Source organism: Pogona vitticeps, chromosome 6, assembly GCF_051106095.1.
Source record: "Pogona vitticeps strain Pit_001003342236 chromosome 6, PviZW2.1, whole genome shotgun sequence".
Lineage (NCBI taxonomy): Eukaryota > Metazoa > Chordata > Lepidosauria > Squamata > Agamidae > Pogona > Pogona vitticeps.
The window spans coordinates 117,551,762-117,569,923 of NC_135788.1; the positions used below are offsets into that span (position 1 = coordinate 117,551,762).

Consider the following 18,162-nt stretch of genomic DNA (forward strand, 5'->3'; position numbering starts at 1 on the left):
ACCGAGGATAACCACCAATCAAGTGCCAACAAATCCTTCCCCAGTGTGGGATAGGCGAAAAATCCCTCCCTATCCGGCCCCTTAACGGCAACCAGAAATCACAAAAGATCGCCAGAGCAAGAAAGAGGGCGCACCGGGGGCCAACGTCCCTTTAAGTAGCTGCTCGCTCGCCCTCTTTTAACACGTGACCGGAGCTTGCCTCGGGTCCTCCAGAACCAGGAGGGCAAACGCCAGCCACGCAGCTCCAGGACATTAAAACGTCCATCCTGCGGCTGGGACCTTTGTACAGTGGTTCATCGCTTAACGACAATAATCTGTTCCAGAAAAATTGCACTTAAGCGAAAACATCGTAAAATGAAATTTAAAACCCCATTGAAACGCACTGAAACACGTTCAATGCATTCCATTGGGTGAAAAACTCACCGTCCAGCGAACATCCTCCACATGGTGGCCATTTTGGCTGCCTGTATAGTGAGGAATCGGTCCCTAAACACAGCGGGGAGCCATTTTAAGCACCGGGCGGCCATTTTGAAACCACCGATCAGCTGTAAAAAAAACACATTGTTTTGCGAAGAATCGGTTCCTGAAGCAGGGAACCGATCATCGCAAAGTGAAAAAAACCCTATTTAGACCATCGTTTTGTGATCACAAAAAGATTATCGTACAGCAATTTCATTGTAATGCAGGGCAATCGTAAAGCGAGGCACCACTGTATATAAAATTATGAATTTAATAGCTTCCTAAAAGTTAGAAGGAACAGAGTGTGGCATAACCCAAATGGATGTTTATTTCATGGAGTACGGGGGGCAACCCCCAGAATGCCTGATTTCTTGATGTCCTCTTTTTCATCTTAATTTTTCACCGCCCTCAATGCTGTGGTTTGGGAGGAGCATGTAAATGGCAAGCTCTTTTCTAGGGGAGATGTTCTGATAGATAGATAGATACTGAGGTCCTAAATCATTTTAGGGGTTTCTAAGTCAGCACTAAGTCAAACCCTCATCACCATCATCTTGGAATTTCAGAGCTTTCAGGCACCCCGGATATCATCAGTACCAACCCCTGTTAAAGAGGCCCAGTAGGGAATTGAACAACTGTCTTCTGGTTACGCAGCCAGAGGATTAAACCACCGAGCTAGATAGCATTTCTATGAGGCCCCTATATTGCGCCAGAGGGCAAAAGGTGTAAGCACGGATCACATGAGGCCATCCACAGTTGCAATTAATTTGAAGATTTATATCAATCAAAGGAGGTAAGTAGGGAAAAAGATTCACAAAATGAAGCGACAAAAGAAGTCAAAGGAAAATCAATGAATTTTATTTTTTTTATCAACTAAAACATAAAGTACACCAATCAAATAACAATTTAACTGTGTTCCCCACCACCGTAGACAGGACGTCTTGCAATAATCTTCCTCCTCCATCTTCTTTTACTGTTCTCTTCTCCAGAACTGCATTGATTCTTGATTTGGAGCTTTCCCCTTTCCGTTAATACATATTCCAAGAATCTGCCCCATATTTCATAAAAAATTATTTTTCAACTCTCGTTTCTTAACCTTTAGATTACAAGTTAATTTATCATTTATAGCTATATTCCATATTTCATTATACCATTCATCCATTTGAAATTCAGATTTTGATTTCCATTGCCTAGCTATTACTAATCTCTCTGCTGTTAATTAGTTATCAATTCTTTAATCACATTAGCATATTCCACATTCTCAAATATCGATAACAAGGCAATCTCTAATTTCTAATTCACAATACAATGCAATGATGAAATGAAAAAGTTCAGAGCAGAACAGCCCGTATTAAAGTTTCAGACGAAATTATGATTATGCAACATCAGCCACAGTTAGCCCTTTTTAAAACACAGTATTTACCCCTAACCTTCAACCAGCCCTCCAGTTGAAGCTCATTGGTGTTCCACCTGTTGGGCCTAAACAGTGAAAAAGGAAGACATGTAGCTACTGATTCAAAGAACCAGATTCGTGCAGACTATGGGGAATATGGAAGGGAATTGATCCAGAAGAATCTAGGATGGGAAAAAGAGGAGAAATATAAAACAAAGGCGTGAAATCCTTCGGGTGTGTTTCTTTGCTCTCAAAATGTAAACCTTCTCCTTTTCCTATGTCACATTCGGCCACACAGGAGCCACCCAAAGAATAAAACAAAGGAAAGAGAGAGCTGCATGTCACCATCATAATGGTGACAACACACCACAAAATTCCCAAAGACTTCACGTAGTGGTTTCAGAAACTAGTGAAAATGAGTGAGAGTGACCAAGTCTACATATAGTATAACATCATTTCCTTGGGAAGTATGTTTCTATGCTAGAAAAGTTGTTTCATTTCATTAATTCTTCCACCTTCTAAGATGCTCCTTGGTGTTCAATTCAGGCCTCAAGAGAATAATGTAAACCTTGGGAGCAAAGATGCAGATCAAGAGACCCGCACTGGAAGCTAAGATAGAGAAGATCTCCACAGCGACCATGTGTTTCCCCTTGGTGCTCAAATAGGTGGGAACAAAGGACACCCACACACTGCAGAAGACCAGCATGCTGAAGGTGATGAACTTGGCCTCATTAAAAGTGTCTGGCAGTTTCCTGGCTAAGAAGGCCAACGTGAAGCACACGAGGGACAAAAAGCCCAAATAGCTCAGGACAAGGTAAAACATGGTAACAGAGCCTCCGTTACATAATTGGATAATCTCTTCAGTCAACGATTGCATGTCAAATGCTGGGAAAGGGGGAGATGTTCCTAACCACACAGAACAAATTCCTGCTTGACCCAAGGAGCAGGAGAGCACAATGCAGTTTGCTGTCCTTCTTCCCAGCCATTTCTTCATGTTGGATCCTGGTTTGGTGGCCATGAAAGCCACAACCACGGTGATGGTTTTGGCCAACACACAAGAAACGGCCACTGAAAAGATGATGCCAAAGGCCGGCTGTTGGAGGAGGCAGCTCAACTTTCCAGGTCGTCCAAGAAAGAGCAAAGAAGAGAGGAAGCAGAAGAGGAGAGAGATGAGGAGAGTGTAGGTGAGGTTCCGATTGTTGGCTTTGACAATGGGGGTGTCTCGGTGCTTCATGAGAATTCCTAAGACCCAGACTGTGATCAGGGAAAAAGAGAGAGCAACCAAGGCTAAACCCCACCCTAAAGGCTCCTCATAAGACAAAAAGATGACAAGTTTGGGCAGGCATCGAGTTTTGTTTTCATTTGGATACTCATCTTCAGGACATTCGAAACAGTCATCCATATCTGAAGAAAGAAACAGAAGAACAAGTCATTGAAAGTAAAAATAAAGTCAAATACAATAACATAGAAATATTCCATCGAAACCTATTTAGGTGTGAAATATGATCCCATTCAAAGCTTTTGTTCACAGGGACATGTGTCTGCTTTATTCAAATAGGACAATTTTCAATATTTAAATATATAAGCAACTTCAAAATGCCCTGAATTATGATTTTCCTGATTAATATAATGAATCTGCTAAATGATGATGAACTTGTTTAATTCAATTGATTCAGAGAGGTTGTTTTCTCACCGGGAACCAACTGGAGAAATCAGAGAGCCAAACGATGTTAGAGTCTCTGACTCACGGGGTAATTTTTCTCTTTTGTCTGTCCTTTTTATCTATTGTTACCGTCCTAAAACACGGCGGGGAGCCATTTTGCACAGCAGGCGGCCATTTTAGAGCCGCTGATCAGCTGTTTAAAAATAATCTAGCGAAAAATCGGTTCCCGAAGCAGGGAACCGATCATCATCAAGCGAAATTTCCTTATCTAAACATCGTTTTGGGATCACAAAAACTTCACCATCAAGCAGTTTCATTGTTTAATGAGGTAATCGTTAAGCGAGGCACCAGTGTACAGTGGTGCCCCGCATAGCGAGGTTACGTTCCGGATTAACCTTCGCTATGATGAAACATCACTAAATGGGAGGGGAAAGGCCATTGGAACGCATTAAACTTAGTTTAATCCATTCCAATGGCTTCTTTACTCACCGTTATGCGATGTTTCCTCATTGTGCCGCCATTTTCGGTAAGCGAGGGCAGGGCGCGAAAATGCTGCACGCGGCCAATTTGGGTTGCGCGGCAACCATTTTGGAGCCGCCGGACAGCTGATTTTCAGCGTCACAATGCAAAGATCGGTAAGCGAAACGCTTACCGGTCTTCGCAATGCGATTTTCGCCCATTGGGGCCATCAGTAAGCGATCGCATTAGCGATCGCGGAAACCGCATCGCTATGCAATTTCGTTATACGGTGCGCTCGTTAAGCGAGGCACCACTGTACTATCATGTAGGGTTGCCACACTCAAGAGGACCTCAGGAGGACCCTGCATCCTTGATGAATTTTTATTCTACTCTGCATCTCCATCTGTGCAGGAAGCCGTGCTTAAGGAGGATAGAGGCCCCAATCTCCTTACCCCACTTGCCCTAACTAAAGGAAATGATTGTCCAGCTGTGCCCTTTGCTTGCTTGGTTGCTTGCTTACTTACTTATTTTTTAAACCACCCATCTGGCTGCCAGGCCACTCTGGGCAGTGCACAAACAAGTGACAGCAACATAAGAACAAATCTACAATAACAACCATAAAATTAAGTTAAAGTCAAATAACATTGCTTTAAAAATGGACAACTACAAATACAAGAGAAGACATGATAAAATAAAGAAAAATAAAATAGACTTTATTAGAAGTGCCTAACAGTGTTCTGTGAGTATTAATCTCCAAAGTAGACTAGTGTAATACTTTCTACGCTGGGCTACCTTTGAAGTCCGTATGGATCCTTCAGTGGGTCCAGACTGTGGCAGCCAGATTGATTACAAAGCAGCCAGGCCTATAACAACCGAATGGGCCATGGCAATAATTAATGGGTCTCTCCAGGAGGGCAAGGTCTCAAGAAGACACTTATTAGGCCCATTAGGAAGAAACCAAGTATGGCGGCAAACGACATTGGCAATTATAGGTCCGTCGCCAATGTTTCCTTCCTCAGGAAAGTGACAGAGAGGGTGGTGGCTGACCAGCTTCAGGCCCTTTTGGATAAAACCAATGCTCTGGGTCCATTCCAGTCAAGACTTCAGGCCACGCCTTCAGGCCATGGAAACAGCATTGGTTGCCCTGTTTGATGACCTATTGAGGGAGACTGACAGGGCAAAATGTCTGTTGGTCCTCCTCGATATCTCAGCCGCCTTTGACACCATTGGCCACAGTATCCTTCTGAGGAGGTTCTCCTAGTGGGGAATCGGTGGTCTGGGGCTTGCCTAGCTCCGATCCTTCTTGGAGGACCATCCTCAGAGAGTAGAGCTTGGGGACAATATATCGGCTCTGTGGAGTCTCAAATGTGGGGTTCCGCAGGGGTTTATTTCCCCAGTGCTGTTTAATATCTATATGAGGCCGCTGGGTCAGGTCATCAGGGGATGTGGAGCTTCATGTCATCAATATGCTGATGACACTCAGCTCTACATCTCCTTTTTTCCTACAACAGTGGATACCGTTTCATCCCTTAAGCTTTGCCTGGAAGCTGAATTGCAGTGGATACAGATGCATGGACTGAGGCTGAACCCAGACAAGAGGGAGGTCCTGAGGGTGGATGGCCCCTGCCATCAGTGGTTTGGTAAACTCCCTCTTTTTGGGGGGTGACTCTCACCCCAAAAACTGAAGTTCACAGCCTGGGGGGTCCCTCTAGTTCCAGTGCTTACCATGGAAACACAGGTATCAGCAGTGGTTCACACCGCCTATTTCCATCTTACGTGAATTGCCCAGCTGCGTTCCTATCTTGATGGCGGGGCCCTCACCACTCTGGTCCATGCTGCCCATTCAATTCTGCATTGATTTCAAAGTATTAACGACGACATATAAAGCCCTAAATGCATTAGGACCTCAACATCTGGCAGAACGTCTTCTCCCACCTAGATCTACCGGTATCACTCGTTCTCGCCAGGAGACTTGGTTGAGGGGCCTACTGCCAAAGGAGGCCCAGAGAGAAAGAACAAGAAACCAGGCCTTCTTGGCAGTGGCCCTTCATCTCTGGAGCAATCTACCCTCAGAAATGTGCCTGGCTCCCTTGCTGGGTGTTTTTAAGAGCAAGCTCAAGACTTGGATCTTTAGGTAGGCCTTCCCCTCTGTCATTATTTATTTTTGCTATCTTGTATCATACTATGGCGTTGTTATCTTACACGGCTATTGTATTTATGAAATTGTTTCATGAATTTGCTGTGAGCTGCCCAGAGTAGACGTCGGTCTAGATGGTTGGAATATAAATTAAATTAATATAGAAATGAATACAAGTACCAGCAGATATGAAGACATATCTCCAATCTTGGCATGCCTTATTTGGCTCCCTGTTAGTTTCTGTGCACAATTTAATGTGTTTGGCATAACCTACAGAGCCGTGAATAGAGATGGGCACAAAGTGATCTGAAGTGCTTTGCACCAAAGTCAACAATATGGCCCACTCTCCTTCATCAGATCCTTCCCTGCCTCCTCAGGCAGCTGGCCAGTCCAATGAAGAGACGGGCCAGGAAGAATCAAGTCACAGTTGCCTGAGGAGGCAGACCGAGCTCCTTCCCCAACTGGCATGCTGTCGATGAGGAAGGACCTTGGTTGCATGTTGATGAAGGTGAATGGACCTCCTGGCCAAGGGGTAGGGGGAGATTAATCATAGAACCTTTGGTGCTGAACAGTTGATTCAGCACAAAGCACTTTATAGAGCTTAGTGTCCATCTCTAGCTCTGAATGGTTTAGGACCTCTGTATGGGGTGGAACGACTCCCCGCAAAACAGCTAGTTGTTCCACACATTGTTCTAAGTCTTTCGTGTTAAGAAGACCTAAAAACAAACAAAAGGAACATAGTTTTCTTGGTTCAGGCCCTTGTCCTTTGAAAAAAGATATGTATAGACATTTAAAAAGTGTACCAACCCTCTAAGGTTTTAGGAACCTAATTTTCACTGAAGAATACTCAGCTGCCTTCTACTAGTGCAGAATTGCCTCAGATGGTGAATGGGTTTTCGTTTTTGCATTTATTTGAAGTAGCTCCAAATAGGGGCAGGGCTTAATAACATTTTATTGTGGCTTTTTAAAGTATTATTATTATAATTGTCATTATATTGTGTTATTCTTCATTTTTGTAAACCACTCACGAGTGTGGCAACACTGAGAAAATAGTACAAAACGCTGAAAATAAATTATTAAGGAAGGAAGGAAGGCTGCATGAAGAAGAATACCACAGGCCAAGGGAACAGTTCCCTGCTTCAGGTTTCAGATGAAAAAGCACACACAGTAAGGATTAGTTAAAAGAATGAGGGGTTAAAATTACAGAACTTGTTAATCAGCAGAAATATACCACTGCGGGGACATCATTTTTCTTCCACTGATGTAAGTCAGGGAAGATTACTCTGGACTCTATTTCATCTATTGTCGGTTTCTTGCACAGGAGATGGCATTGAAGCCTAAGCACCCATCATCTCCAGTTCACAGCTGCTCTCTGGCTCTGTGTAGATGTGTTTGCTTGTGTGTTTCTCCAAAGGCACAAGAGTAAGCCTATTTTGGTGCATTCCCTGCTGACTCCTCAGTTTCGTACCCTCATATTTGTTGATTTGCCATGCCAATATAGAGCTCACTGGGCCATTTGTGAGCAAGACCATGAATGGTACTCCTGCAACTCATGGTTTCTAAGTTCTAATGATTTTCCTCCAGAGAAAATCATTAGATTTTAAAGCCTCTGAGGGCTTTATGGTGGGGTGGGGGAAAGAGGGGCTTTGAATAGCTCCCAATCACTGCTGAAGTGCTGCTGAAGGTCCAGACGTATGTGTTGTGGTTGTATTACAACTACTGGTCTTTCGACATGTACATTGAACAGTCGCACAACCCCATGAGGATGATATCATCCAAATGTCACATTGTAGTGTTGCAGTACAAGATTTTGTCTTTTGATTTAATCATTAACCATTGAGGAGTTTCATAGTAAGATATCAGCCATGGCAACTCTTTGTTTCTTAATATATATTTTTCATTTGACCCAAGAAACTCAATTATATCTATATAAACAAAAAAGGAAAATAACATTTGAAACACCCACCTGTCTGGTTTGCAATCCTTCCTGCTGGGCATAGAGCACAATCATAACAACAAAATTTTTCTCCTTCCTTACTTTTCTTCTGAAAGCCAGGATGGCAGTACTCATTGCAAACCGAAATGGGAACCACCTGTTCATAAAAAGAAGGGAGTTGAGAAGGGTCATCACAAAGAGGTTATGTATTATTCCTCCTAGTCAAATACCCTACAGAAACCAGGTTGGCCAACCCCTGGTCATTTGAAACAATCTCCCCTGGATCCCTTCATAACTCAACAATATTCAAGAATTGCATAATCAATATTCACTTCTGCAGATAAAACTGTAATAATATAATTGCTTTCAAATTGAGTATAGATATATTTGGAAAGTCAACATTGCATCCCGTTTTTGAAAGTGGTCAGGAACATTTATAGAAACATAGAACAGTTTGGTCTGTTCCTCTTATTGTGAATAAGGCTTCATTTATCTTGAACTCTGTGCTTATGACTCCCTCCCCCTTCCAATTCAGGTTAAAGCCTTCCTGATGAAGTCCTTCATGCTGTGGCAAACACATTCTTCCCTGTCTTTGTTTAATACAAGCCATCTCTTGCTAGCAGTCCTTCTTCCAGGAAACTTAGCCCATAGTCCAGAACCCGTTGTCTTTATTTTACAGGCAAATACACCATGTTGATGAGATCTGAAAGCATAGGAAACTTCATTCACCTACGTGACCTCCTTAGGGAAGGACCCCCCCACAACCCATACCTCGTTAAAGCCTCGGTGCCACACAATTCTATCCCAATCGATCACAATTTCTTCTCCTTCAACAGCACCGGGAACCACCCTTCCAATTTTCACTTGATGGAAAGAGTTGTTGGGGAATATGACCACATTCATGATGTCAAATCCACCTCCTATTTCTCTTTTCTCATTAAAGGACACTGTTTCTCCCTCTGAGTTGTTAAATGACAACTTTTGCAGGAATGGGTGAAGCTAGTTGAAGGAAAAAGAAAATAAAAACAAATTGGATTGAAAGACAAGCAGAGACTGAAACTAGGAGGGAAAGCAAAACATTTTCCAGCCACATAGCGTCAACATCCAATTCTATATTTACATGAACCTAAACTTCCATGTGTATAAGTTAGCTTAGATACTTGACAAAGTACAGGTCAAGTTTTTTCCTCAGACATGAGTAGGACCTCATCAGACCACCACAACTTTTTCTTTTGGAATAAGTACATAAATATGTAAGTTAGCTTAGATACTTGAGAAAGTACCAGTCAAGTTTTTTCCTGAGACTCATCGGACCAGCACAACAGCTTTTTCTCTTCGAACAAATACATAAATATGGAATAGGATATTGACTCAGATTTATGTAGTCTTACTCTTCTTCATATTGCATCTATTTAATCTGAGAAATGTAAAAAATAGCTTTCATTATGAACTTTCTGAATGAGTTGTATTCCATGCTCCATTTCTAAAGAAGAAATGGAGCATACAGTGGACCCTTGACTTACAGAGATGGCTTGACTTACAGACTTTTTGAGTTACAGACTTCTCTGGCCGCAAAATTTAGGTTTGACTTGCAGACTGAGAATTGACTTACAGACCAGAAAAAAACCAAAATGGAACAAAAACGGCCTGTTACGGGATTAATCGGTTTTCAATGCACTGTAGGTCAATGGAGACTTGACTTACAGACTTTTTGATTTGAGAACCGCCTTCCAATACGGATTAAGCTCTCAAGTCAAGACCCCACTGTATAAAATGGAGCATGCAAGAAAACACATTCCTGCACAAAAGAAATGGAACACATCACACCTAATTCCAAATTATAGGTTGTCCATGAAGAAACAGGAACCACTTTTGTGTATTTTCTGTTTGAATTTCATGGAAAGGCTTGTCATAATTTGGAATTGATCTGAGCTCACACAACACACAAAATATAAAAGAATTAGGAAGATTTAGAGTCCCAACTTGAGGTAATATAGTAATCAAAATATTTGGAAAGATGTCTAGATCTCACCTGCCAAGGCTGAATGTGTTGAAGCACAACATCTGGATCCTCAACCATGATTTTGTGTCTCAATCTGGACGAGTAGATGGCATGCAAAGTATGTGCCAGGGCATGGATGGCATTGTAGATACTGTAACTGTGTCCAGTCAAGTGCATGTCAAAAAGAGGCTCAGGAAGGCTTGCCAGTTTCTCCTCTCCAGTACATTTCTCATTGTCTGGAACGGTTTCTCCAAGGAAACAGTCAAAGGCTTGCTCCCAGAAATCTTTCAGGAAACCGTCTCTTTCATTCCAGCCAGGTTTGATAGGCTGAACAAACTCTCCAAATTCAGTAAGATCTTTCGTGTGAATCATAAAGGCGATAGCGCCTTCAAACACCTGAAGACCCCAAAACATTTCTGCACCTGTTAGTATAAAATCCATCTGAGTTGTTGTGATCCATACTTTTCTATATGTCTGGTACCCTGTATTTTCGGGATCATGTAGAAATATAATTGCTCTTATCCAGGCAATTGTCAAGGATTCTCCATAGATGATACAAGCAGTGATTTTTTGATTGGTCAAAGGTGCATATATTTTATGTGAGACTGTAGCAATTGTTTCACCCAAATCATCAAAATTAGGTTGTCGTGGGATTCTTTGTACAAAAGCTAAACAGATTCCATGTTGAGAAAAGAGTGGCTCTGTCGTCTGCACAAAACGTTCCGCACTATCACTATCAGCAACTAACATCCCAACCCATATCCATCGAAAATGCTGAAGCAACTGTATAATCCCCATGTATTGGCGGTCTTCGCTGGGGACAATGTGATAAAAGTGAGGGTGGAGGGAGTGCATCTCATCAGCATCCAAAGAGCCAGATGCGAACTATAGGAAAAAGTACAGTTGTAGTTAGAATTTGGAAGTATTTCTTCTGCTCCATTTTCTCATTCATGGGGGAAAATATTTGCTAGAAGTTATGGCATTTTTGGTCTGTAAACCAAACTGATTTCTACACCTCCATTTTCCACCTTTTTCTGATGCATGAATTAGCAGAAAAACAACAGAAGAGTAAGTGCCTAAAAGCTCACCATACATCCTGTAGACCCCTGTATCCCTTCCTACCTGAGGGATTTTGTAGAGCCTTAAGATGTCAGCCATGAGAAAGGCGGTGTCGGAGCCAAGTCCCCCAATGACCGCTTGGAGATTTTTCCGTCCATCACAGTCATAATTGGGAACAAATCTCTGCCCTTTGAAGAGCAGTTCAAGTGTGGTCCGATAGGTCAACATTGCATTATAGTAGCTGTCACAGATGTGGAAGCCGAGGGTGAGGTTGGGCAAGATCTTGGGATTCTTGTTGATCTCATGGATGGCAAAGGCCATGGCCAGGGCATGCTGGTAGAATTTTGGCACCATGCTGTCAAGAGAGTTATTTAAAAGATTGCAACAAAACTTCTACAGTCCATCAATTTCCAAGACTTAAACCAGGTCTTTTCCCCCTCTATTAATAACACAACCCTTTGCACATTCAGTTAGTTCTATCAGCTGTTGCATACAGTTGTACTGAAAGCATTAAGGCTTTCTTTTGTCCTTGAAAGAGAATCTGGCTTCTTCTGGTATTATCTGTGTGCACATGGCTTCAAGCTTAAGCCGATCTAGAAAACGTGAAGCACAGCAGTCTAGAGCTTCTTCTGCACTTTCATTCATGGTGTAAAAACAAGGAAAATATCACCCTTCTCTCCTCACAGTAAGAGTTCTCTCTGTGAGATATTTTTTCCCCCACAAGAAACCATCAACCTATGGAGAATTATTATATTCCTGTGCAAAACAGTATTATTTCTGAACAGGTTTACCTGGGGAAATTGTATGGAATGGTGCAGATTCTATGGTGGCGGAGGAAGTAGAAAGGGCTGAGAGAAACCGACAAAGAAAGGAAGGAAGGAAGGAAGGCCAGGACCAGCATCTGATCCTTGGAGGAGGGTAGGAAGTCCAACTAAAGCACAGTGAAATATCAAAACGTTTGTACAACGTTAAGAACTTTTATTTTTCATTTCTGGTCTACGCTTATTGTTCTGTCAAAGCTGTCCATGAGGGACAAAACGTGAGAAAGCTCCTTCGTAGAGAAGTAGAACTAAGGTTTGGCAAATAAAATAGGTGAAAACAGAAGGCATCATCATCATCATCATGGATTTTATTTATTAAACCACCCAGAATGGTGTTCTTGCCCTAATAGGGCAGTATATATATTAATTAATTAATTGAATGAATGAATGAACGAACGAAGAAACAAACAAATGATGGCAAAATTGTTCTGGGCAGATAGGACAATGTTATTTTAGCAGATATTACTATTACTGCATAATGAATATATTATTATTATTCCTTGGACCAGCCCATATCAGGTTCAGTGTTCCTGGTGTTTTACCACAAGCAATATGAGAAAGGTTAAGAATCATTTTGGTCCAGTTTCTTGGTAAGCCATTTATCACAAATTTTCTTTTTCTCTTCTTGAAGAGTGGGGTGGGGTGAAAAAAATGTGATTTTCTTTATGCTAAGAAAGAACAGACACCACAGAATAAATACATCTCTCTACTCCTTAATCAACTTATTACCTTGTATTTTAGAATTCTTTGTATTTTAGAATTCTTTGATGTAATTTTACCGCTGTATTTTTGTAATTTTGCTGGCTTCAAAATGCAAGGGGTCAAGTAGGTAATGAGGGATAAAGATCCTTACTTTACAACGTCAAAAAGGTTCTGAGAAGGATGTTCCCTGAAGGAAGCTTCTTGGAAAATATAAATGAATTGAGAAATAATCCCACCGATGAGGAGTCCACCGGGCTGGTACCACTCATGAGGAACCGCGAGGAGATCCTTCACAGAACAACTCATCGTCTTTCCTTCTTTGCAAGGGTAACTAAGGTCACACAGCACCAGAGCCTTACTCCTGTGGCAACAAAATCCTCCTTCAGACACAAATTCCCATCTTATAAACTACTGATCTAACTCAGTTTTACTAAACAATACAAAGGTAATGCATGTCCTCATCTGAACAGGAAATATGCTGACCTTTCTTCAGCTATCAACAGAGGTATGGGCTGTAGGGGATGAACAGAAGCTGAGATGGATAATCATCCTCTATCATCTCTGGCTGGGAAAAAAAACAGCAGGGCGAAAACTGACAGAAATGAAATCAACAGAGCCCTCACCGCTTCTTTACCCCCACCCCTCAATTGCATCGGAGGATTTTTATATATATATATAAAACTGTGTTTGGCACGCTTATTAATTCTACTCTAGAATACCCCGGAAAGCTTCTAGTGCTCAGCCTGTGATCAAATTATAATCATTTGAGTAATGACCAGCTTGAGGTAATTACTTCTTCAGAACTTTGAGCTGGACCTTTGGGGGGGGGAAATCTTGTCAAGTGTTGTGTTATTTCTATGCCGGGCAGGGGAAAAAAACATACACGTCTACTTCCTGAGAGGATGCAAAGTTGTACATCTGTTCGAGATGGCTACCACATGTCAACATCAGTTAATATTAATGTTCTGAGATGAATCTGTTGTAGTGATTTGGTAGGCAAAACAGTGTGAACATCACATCAAATGACTGCCCCCCACCTCCGAAATCCACTTTCAAGGAAACTGAAGTTTATAAGACTCTAAGAGATGTTCATGGTCAGTCTACTGAATTATCTATCGGTCTATTCCATTTTTATATCCAACCTTTCTGTCAAAGGAGGGAATATTCTATGGTGCTCCATTACTACCTTGAATAAAGAACATAGAGAAGATGTGGGGTATAATACTAAAACATTGCTTGTTTAAAAGCCCTGAACAACTCCTCAATAAAGGATCATTCCTCAGCCGTTAAGCATGCATCAAATGCCTTTCTGAAAGGAAAATGAAGGACAAATGGGGGGTGGACTCTGTGAATACACACTAATCTGCGCTTGCACAGAGGCCTCGGAACATTCTAGAGCTTGAAGTAACAATTTTAGCCCCTCCCCCAAGCCCTCAAGGTCCGCCCGCCCTGACAGTTACCTCAGTTCCATTTCTTCCACTACTGCAGCAGGTCTCCTGTCTAGAGCTCTGTGATAGAAATCGATCCACTGTGATTCTCCAGCCTTTTCATCTAAATCGTTCGTATTTTCCCCTGTATTTTAATAATACTAATACTAATACACATACTAATAATAATAAGAGAGAGAGGAGAAGTTATTTTGTTTGGACGTTCCCCCCCCCCCATCCCCAGTTTCCCGCTGTGAAGGTCAGGAGGATTTGAGTGCACCTTCTCCTCCAGAGAAAGGAAACATCAAAGAGAAAGGGAGCTGCGTTGAGAAAGTCATCGGACAAGAGGGAGTTAAGACAGAAGTGTGCCTGACAGAGGAAGGGAAAGGAAAGGAGGAGGAGGAATGGGTAGAGGTGTGGGAGGAAGATATAAAGGGGGAGAAAAAGGCGAGGGAGTTTCGGGTTAGAACGGAAAAGGAACGAGCAGAGAAGGAAAAAGTGAGAGTGCAGAGCGTTAAAAACCTACTGGATGATTTCCCGAACATGAAGGTCAGTGGACTGTTGCCAGATCCTGAGCCCACCCGAGGAGGCATAGTGGTGCAAGAGACTACAGAATGGATGGTGGTGGTTTACCCGCGTGGCCAGGGTCCTTGGAGGAAGGTGGTTCGGCCGGACGCTACGTTCAACAAACCACCACCGGAGGGAGATTGGGCACAACACCCCTGTTATGGGACACTATGCGCGGTGAGGAGTCCCCCCCTCAGGAAGCCTACTGACAAGGAGCGTTTTGGTCCGGCTCCCCGGTCTAAGCAATAAGTATTCAGTTAATCGATATGGGCAGGTGGAGAAGAAGTTAAGTGATTGGGACAGTCCAGAACCCATAGAAGTTATTGTTGACATTCCATTGTTGAAGGTTAATAAAGAAAATTCTGTTTCAAGAAATCAGACTCCTGCTTTTCCTCCTTATCTTGGCGAACCGCCAAAAGTAAATAATGGATCTTTTGACACCCGCCCTTTTGTATACGGCACCTAAAGTGACTTTCAAATGTTGTGCCTCCTGTGGGAAGATCCCTTCTACATACATCATTTTTGTCTTTTTTGCTTAGGGGAGTCCCACATCCCCCAATCTTGCCACCACTGCGAAAAATTTACCAAGCAGGGGTTGAGGCTTCACGAGCTTCGATTGTGCACAGCTCTGTGGGAGAAGTCTTTACAACCACCCGAAATGGAGACCAGGTCCCCCTCAGCCACTCCAGAGCTGCCTTCATCAGCATCAAAGTCTAAATCCGCTAAATCTTCGAAAGCTAAGCCTTCCCAGCCCTCCCAGTCCACTCCTAAAGCCTCTTCAAAACCAAAGAAGCCATCACCCCCACCTTCACCAAAGTCCTTGTGTTTGCCGCAGCATGCTGAAACTCCGAGGGAGCTTCCCCCCCCGCACTCTGAAGATCCCTCTCCACCTGCTCTTACCCCCCAATCTCCTATCAAAGTCCTTTCTGGGGGTTCTTCAGCACCTGCCAGCCCTGGGTCTCCTTCACCTCCACATAAACTGGCTTCTCCACCGTCGTCTCCTAGGAAAAAGAAAAGCAAAACCAAACACCCTGAGCCAGCATTAGGAGATTCCCGGTCTTCGAAATATTCGACATTTTCATCCCAAAAGCAATAAGAGCCGTAGCCTAAAGGAAGATTGGCCATCCCTCAAATTCTCAAAAATGCGGGTGAAGGGACATCTACTAGAGATACATTCCGACCTATAATCCTTGGGCTAAGTCCTCCTTTCAACTAGACCGCTACGGTACCGATCGCAATACCAATCACGATACCGACTGTGATGGGCCCTTCAATACCGACCGCAGTACCAAGTGCAAGATCCAACTACATTCCAAACCAGTACGTCCTGTACAAAATTTTTCACAATCGGATCAGAATCCAATGTGATTCTGATTACTCAAAACCTTCTTGCAACGACTCACCACCAAATGACAAATGCTTGACTGTGATTTTTGACAAAAATCCAGCATCACCTGCAGCTGATTTCCCATCCTATTCTGAATTGATCCAACATATTGCCAAAGCTTTGGATCTACCTGTTGAACAGCCACCCGAGACTGCCACAGACAAAGTCTATGCTGATATTGATGAGGACCAAAACCCACCCTTACGCCTCGCCTTTATCTCTTTGCTGAGGACTCTCAAGCAGCCGTGGGACAAGCCTTGCTCCATTTTGCAGATGTCCCGAAGGGTGGAAAACCTTTATAGAATCCAGGGTTCAGACTTGGACTTTCTTGTCAAGCACCCCACACCCAACTCATTGATTGTGGCTGTTACTCAGTCCAAATCAAGACCTAATTCCAGCACCACTCCAAACAACAAGGAGGGTAGAAAAATGGATATCCTGGGTCGGCGCTCCTACTCATTTGCATCTTTCACAATCAGGGCTGCAAACTATAGCCACAATGGGCGCCTATCATCAAGATCTTTGGAGCAGAGCCCTTCCATCCTTCCAAGGGGCCCCAGATGAACTCCAACCAAGAGGATTGTCCTTGCACCAGGCTATAGCTTTGATCAGACAAAAACGCACAACTGCCAGACACATCCTTGATGCGGCTTCTCGCAGTTTAATGACGGGCGTGGCCATGCCTCGCCATGCATGGCTTAGGTCACCTAACATCACTGATGACTCGAAAGCTCGAATACTTGATTTGCCGTTTGATGGCACTGGCCTATTTGATCCAAAGACTGACGACATCTTAAAGGGTTTTCACGAGGCAAAAAAGACAGCACGTTCATATTCCTCTCAAACCTACTACAAACATGGAAATGACAGACAACTTACCAATCTTCAATCCTTTAAGCCATACTAAGACAAACCAAGATATTACCCTGCTCAGTCTGCTTATCTGGCTCGCCAACAAGTTCATCGACAGCGTTCTCGCCAGACTTTCAGGAAGTCTGAGCTAAAGTCCAAACAGGGCCTTTGACTTTCACTCTTTGCCCGTATCTGGTTCACTCATGTATCATGCCACCCGGTTATCCCCTTTTCTCAAAAATTGGTCTCCTCCAACAAATAGGTATTCACCATAATTGCTCAGGGATATGGAATAGAATTCCTGGAACTTCCTCCTCCACGTTTCATCATCACTCCTCCATCAACGGCCCTAAAAGAGGAGATAGAGACCCTTCTACAAAAATCAGCCATAACACATATTTACCCAGATCCCTCACACCCTGGTTTCTTTTCCAGATACTTTCTGGTCCCAAAAAAGGACGATACCTTCCGCCCCATTTTAGACCACAGAGATCTGAATCTTTTCATAACCTACCACCGCTTCCAAATGATTTACACTGGAGCGCATCTTGCCACTTCTTCAACATGGAGATTGGTTCGTCATGATCGATCTCAGCAACACATATTTTCACATATCCATCAGAAAAGATCATCGAAAGTACTTGCGCTTTTCCCTTGGATCCAAATGTTTCAAATTCTCTGCTTTACCATTCGGGCTTTCTACGGCGCCATGGGTATTCACAAAATGCATGGAACCCGTGGCAGCTTTCCTTCGCACAAAGGGAATAACAGTGTATCCGTACATTGATGACTGGCTCAAACTTTTCCTGTTTATCTGGCAACTGACTCGGCTTGTTTTTTGACTTCCCGCCTCTCCATTACCCTGATCTCGGACTGTCTGACGATTCTCCTGCCTCTTACCAACTGCAAGTACCTCTCGATTGGGTTTTTTCCACCTCATTGACCGCCCGCTGAGGCGCCACGTGCTGCCAGTTTAATCCTATTACCACCTACTTATTGGACTTCCTCTTTTTATTGCCGGCTTATGTCACGCTTGGGACCTTTCAGTCACTGCTCTGCCTGTTCGCAAAAGCTCCTTTTCGGACGGTCATTCGCTCTGTGTGTTTTGCCTGGGAGAAAACCACCAACCCAATCTCTGCAAGCATTGCAAGGGATTTACCAAGGCCGCACTTAGAGCTCGTCAACACCTGAAGTTCTTTCTTTGGAGCCAGACTTCATCAGCTTCCCAGCCCTCTGAAATGGAGTCAGCACAGTCCACCTCCACTGTGCGCTCTGAAGTTAGAGTCGCTTCGCTTCCACCA

The 18,162-nt window shown here is 43.2% G+C and overlaps 1 protein-coding gene across 1 annotated transcript; it reads right to left on the minus strand.

Moving 5' to 3' along the window:
• Positions 1-1,292: 1,292 nt before the first annotated feature.
• On the minus strand, positions 1,293-11,532 carry LOC110091435 (vomeronasal type-2 receptor 26). Its single transcript, XM_072977023.2, has 5 exons — positions 11,169-11,532; positions 10,077-10,931; positions 8,816-9,043; positions 8,075-8,201; positions 1,293-3,253 (listed from the first exon to the last, which is right to left on the minus strand). Exons 1-5 carry the CDS (start codon positions 11,457-11,459, stop codon positions 2,352-2,354), a joined length of 2,403 nt encoding a protein of 800 aa, XP_072833124.2. The 5' UTR covers positions 11,460-11,532; the 3' UTR covers positions 1,293-2,351.
• Positions 11,533-18,162: the final 6,630 nt, after the last annotated feature.

Excerpts from the sequence above, each read along its gene's own strand:
- LOC110091435 (XM_072977023.2), bottom strand. The coding sequence starts at position 11,459 with ATGGTGCCAAAATTCTACCAGCATGCCCTGGCCATGGCCTTTGCCATC. Across the intron at positions 9,044-10,076 it reads AACACATTCAGCCTTGGCAG|CTTCACCCATTCCTGCAAAA; the intron begins GTGAGATCTAGA and ends TCCTTCAACTAG. Across the intron at positions 8,202-8,815 it reads GGCACCGAGGCTTTAACGAG|GTGGTTCCCATTTCGGTTTG; the intron begins GTATGGGTTGTG and ends TTTTATGAACAG.